The 3,735-nt window shown below is 41.3% G+C and overlaps 1 protein-coding gene across 1 annotated transcript in view; it reads right to left on the reverse strand.

Moving 5' to 3' along the window:
• LOC106874893 (ubiquitin carboxyl-terminal hydrolase 48) overlaps nt 1-3,735 on the reverse strand; it is a 33,720-nt gene that overhangs the window by 19,123 nt on the left and 10,862 nt on the right. Inside the window, exons 8-10 of the mRNA XM_014922804.2 lie at nt 2,884-3,030; nt 2,040-2,122; nt 302-502 (exon numbers count right to left, since the gene is read on the reverse strand). Of these exons, the coding sequence (XP_014778290.1) occupies nt 302-502; nt 2,040-2,122; nt 2,884-3,030 (431 nt within the window). The remainder of the gene's footprint in view (nt 1-301; nt 503-2,039; nt 2,123-2,883; nt 3,031-3,735) is intronic.

Here is a 3,735-nt window from a genome sequence, read left to right on the forward strand (position 1 = left end):
ATGAAAAAGTATGTATGTATGAGTAAAGAGAGTGAGAGAGTTCGTCTGAAAGAAGAGAATGCATATGTGTGAGAGAGAGAGAGTGTGTGTGTGTGTGTTTGCATGTGTGTGTGTGTTTGCATGTGTGTGTGTGTTAAACGAGAGAGAGAGAGAGTATGTGTGTGTGTGTGTAAAATTATAGCATATACATCTGAAAGGAAATGTGTGTGTGTGTGTGTGTGTGTGTGGAAGAAAGAGAAAGAGAGAAGATAAGTCTATGAAGAAATGCTGGACTTGAGGAATATGATCAACACTCGTTTACCTTGGATGTGAACCTCCTCCTCATTGCCAAGATGAAGGTTCCGGCCTTGCATACGCTCCGTCTCTTCATCATTGAATTTATACCAAGCCTGGCTTGTCCGGTCCTTGATGTGAGCAATGTAGTGGCCACTATAAGCACTGATGCCACGGTGGATGAGTACGGCACTTAAATCATACACAACAGGCTTCGATCCATCTGCCCCTAAACATGACAAGGACACAATAGAAGGGATTGGATTTAGAAAAGAATTCAAGAAAAAAAAAATGAAAAAAAATAAAATAATAGATGCAGGCATAGTTGTGTGGTTAAGAAGTTCGCTTTGCAATCACAGGTTTTCAGGTTCAGTCCCACTGTGCAGCACCTTAGGCAATTTTAAATATCAAATGACAAGGAGGAGGCCATATGAGTGAAATAGGGAGGAAATCAGACAGCGAAGCCTGGTGCAGTCTTCTGCCTAGGGAAGAATTACTGAAGGCCAATCTCTAAATGCTGAACCTTATGAAGGTAATGACAGAGGACCAAGATATCTGGTGCATTGCTGTACTTGAGAAAACCTGCCCACCACAACAGAACCGAGATCCTAAAACCAAGGTGCTACATAAAAAGCATTGGTGTAGGGGCTGGTGCTAGCACCCAGTACAGTCTGTAAGGAAGGGCATCTAGCTGTAGAAACCAAGCCAAAACAGACTATGAAACCTGGTGCAGCCCCTAGCCTTGCCAATTCCTGTCAAGCCATCCAACCCATGCCAGCATGGAAAATGTTGATGATGATAATGATGATAGCTAGGTATAAAGTGGAGAACCGACAGAATTGTTAGGGACTTAGACAAAAATGTTTAGCAGCATTTCTTCCAGCTGTTTACATTCTGAGTTGAAATTTCATCAAGGTCACTTTTTGCCTTCCTTCCATCCATCCATCTCCTTAGGGGTTGATATAATAAAGAACCAATCAAGTATTGAGGAGGGGAGGGGGTCAATGTAATCAATCAACTCCCCTTGGAAATTTGCTGGCCTTCAACCCTACAACAGATTGATATCCTGTTTAGTGGGGAACGTTGTGGCCTTGGTCATTTACACACTATGGAGATCAGATAACTGGCCTTATGAGTACTGAGGCTTTTGAGAAAAAAACAAATAGTATGGTACAGTGTGGCGTACAACTGCCGTGATGTAGCATGATAAATAGTGTGTACCATACAGTGTGGTATACAGTGTTATTTCTTTACTACCCACAAGGGGCTACACACAGAGGGGACAAACAAGGACAGACAAACAGATTAAGTCGATTATATCGACCCCAGTTCGTAACTGGTACTTATTTAATCGACCCCGAAAGGATGAAAGGCAAAGTCGACCTCGGCGGAATTTGAACTCAGAACGTAGCGGCAGATGAAATACCGCTAAGCATTTCGCCCGGCGTGCTAACGTTTCTGCCAGCTCGCCGTGTGGTGTACAGTGTGGCAACTCAAAGGGACAGCCTTGTCACGCTCTGTGTCACACTGAATCTCACTGAGAACTACGTTAATGGCATGTGTCTGTGGAATGCTCAGCCACTCACACATTAGTTTCACAAACACGCTGCTCTGTTGATCGGATCAACTGGAACTCTTCATAATTGTAATTGAGAGAGTGACAATGAATTGTATAAAGTGCTGAGTTGTATGACACTACACTGTGCTACAGTGAAAGGGTGGCACAGCAAAGTAAAAGAATGAACCAAGGAAGATATTAACCTTACCGGAATCTTTCAAATATTCCGTCATATCAAGCACCTCTGGGAACTGGATGTAGTTATTTAGCTTCTTCTTCTGACCGTTTTGTCTGCAAAATACAAAAACACAAATTCAGATTTTTTCTGTTTGGATGGCTGAAGCAGCAGGATTTCCGTCGGATGAAAATAAAGTCTTTTATATTGTTCCAAAAGAAAAGCAAGTTCCTGAAAATTACAGCATGGCACACAACAATTTGGTGCTCTACCCACTCAGTTACTATAGACTTCATATCTTGGCAAATAAATGATTTCTTCATAAGATGACATGGTGAATTCTGTCCAACGATGAAAGAGAACTCAAGCAAATAAGAACTAGGAACTAATGAGAGAGAGCTGGAGCTAACGAGAGAGAGAGCTGGAGCTAACGAGAGAGAGCTGGAGCTAATGAGGGAGTCCTCAGTCAAACCATCCAACCTATGCCAGCTTGGAAAGTGGACGTTAAAAGATGACAATGATGATGATGATGAATATATATACACACACATATACATACACATAAACATGCACTCAAAGGCTTCATACAGTTTCCATCTCCCACCTTCATTTACAAAACATCAGTTGACATCATGTGACATACAGACGATGGGCAAATGTTACAACAACAAACATCAAAAAGAAAAGAAGAAAAAAATCAAAACGGGCCCTAACAAAAATGTTGTTGCAGACACCTGATGTAGGGGTTTCAGATGAATTCAAGGAAATGGTAGCTGTGTGGTGGGGCACTGATACTTGATACATAGTATTTTTGTGGAAAAAAAAGGAAAAAAAAAAAAAAAACCCATGCAGGAAAAAACTAAAGGAGATTACATACTTGTCAAAAACAAACCGAAGCAACTGTAGATTCAGAACTGGGGGTAACTTCTGCAGCTGGATGGTACGAATAGCATTCTGTTTGGTTTTGCAATGCGAACACATGTACTTGTTATCACCTTCCAGTTTCTCTTCCTGCAACAACCAAAATTAATAAAAAAAAGAAAAAAGCAACATTAACAGTAATAACAACAAAGATTCCACAGGGAAGTCTTTATGTGATCACATGAATTGCTAGAAACAGTAGCCAAATCTTCCTCAAACCAAAATCTATTGTCTTAACAAAAACAAAAGGAAATACATGTCATGTAAGCATTATATATATGTGTGTGTATGTGTGTCACTGACATGGTGCTTTTTTACATGTCACTGGCACAGGTGCCTCTCACATGTCACTAGCATGGGTGCATGTCACAGGCACTCACTACAACTATGATTTCACTTAGCTTGACGTGCCTTCTCAAGCACAGCAAATCGCCAAAAGTCTCAATCACTTGTCATCACCTCTGTGAGACTCAATGTCTGAAGATCATGCTTCACCACCTTGTCCCACATCTTCCTGGGTCTACTTCTTCCACAGGTTCCCTCCACAGTTAGAGATCGGCACGTCAAGAGATACTCTTTTACTTGTTTCAGTCATTTGACTGCGGCCATGCTGGAACACCGCCTTTAGTCGAGAAAATCGACCCCAGGACTTATTCTTCATAAGCCTAGTACTTATTCTATCGGTCTCTTTTTGCCGAACCGCTAAGTTACAGGGATGTAAACACACCAGCATCGGTTGTCAAGCGATGATGGGGGGACAAACACAGACACACACACACACATATATATATATATATATATATATATA

The sequence above is a fragment of the Octopus bimaculoides genome, chromosome 25 (assembly GCF_001194135.2).
Source record: "Octopus bimaculoides isolate UCB-OBI-ISO-001 chromosome 25, ASM119413v2, whole genome shotgun sequence".
Lineage (NCBI taxonomy): Eukaryota > Metazoa > Mollusca > Cephalopoda > Octopoda > Octopodidae > Octopus > Octopus bimaculoides.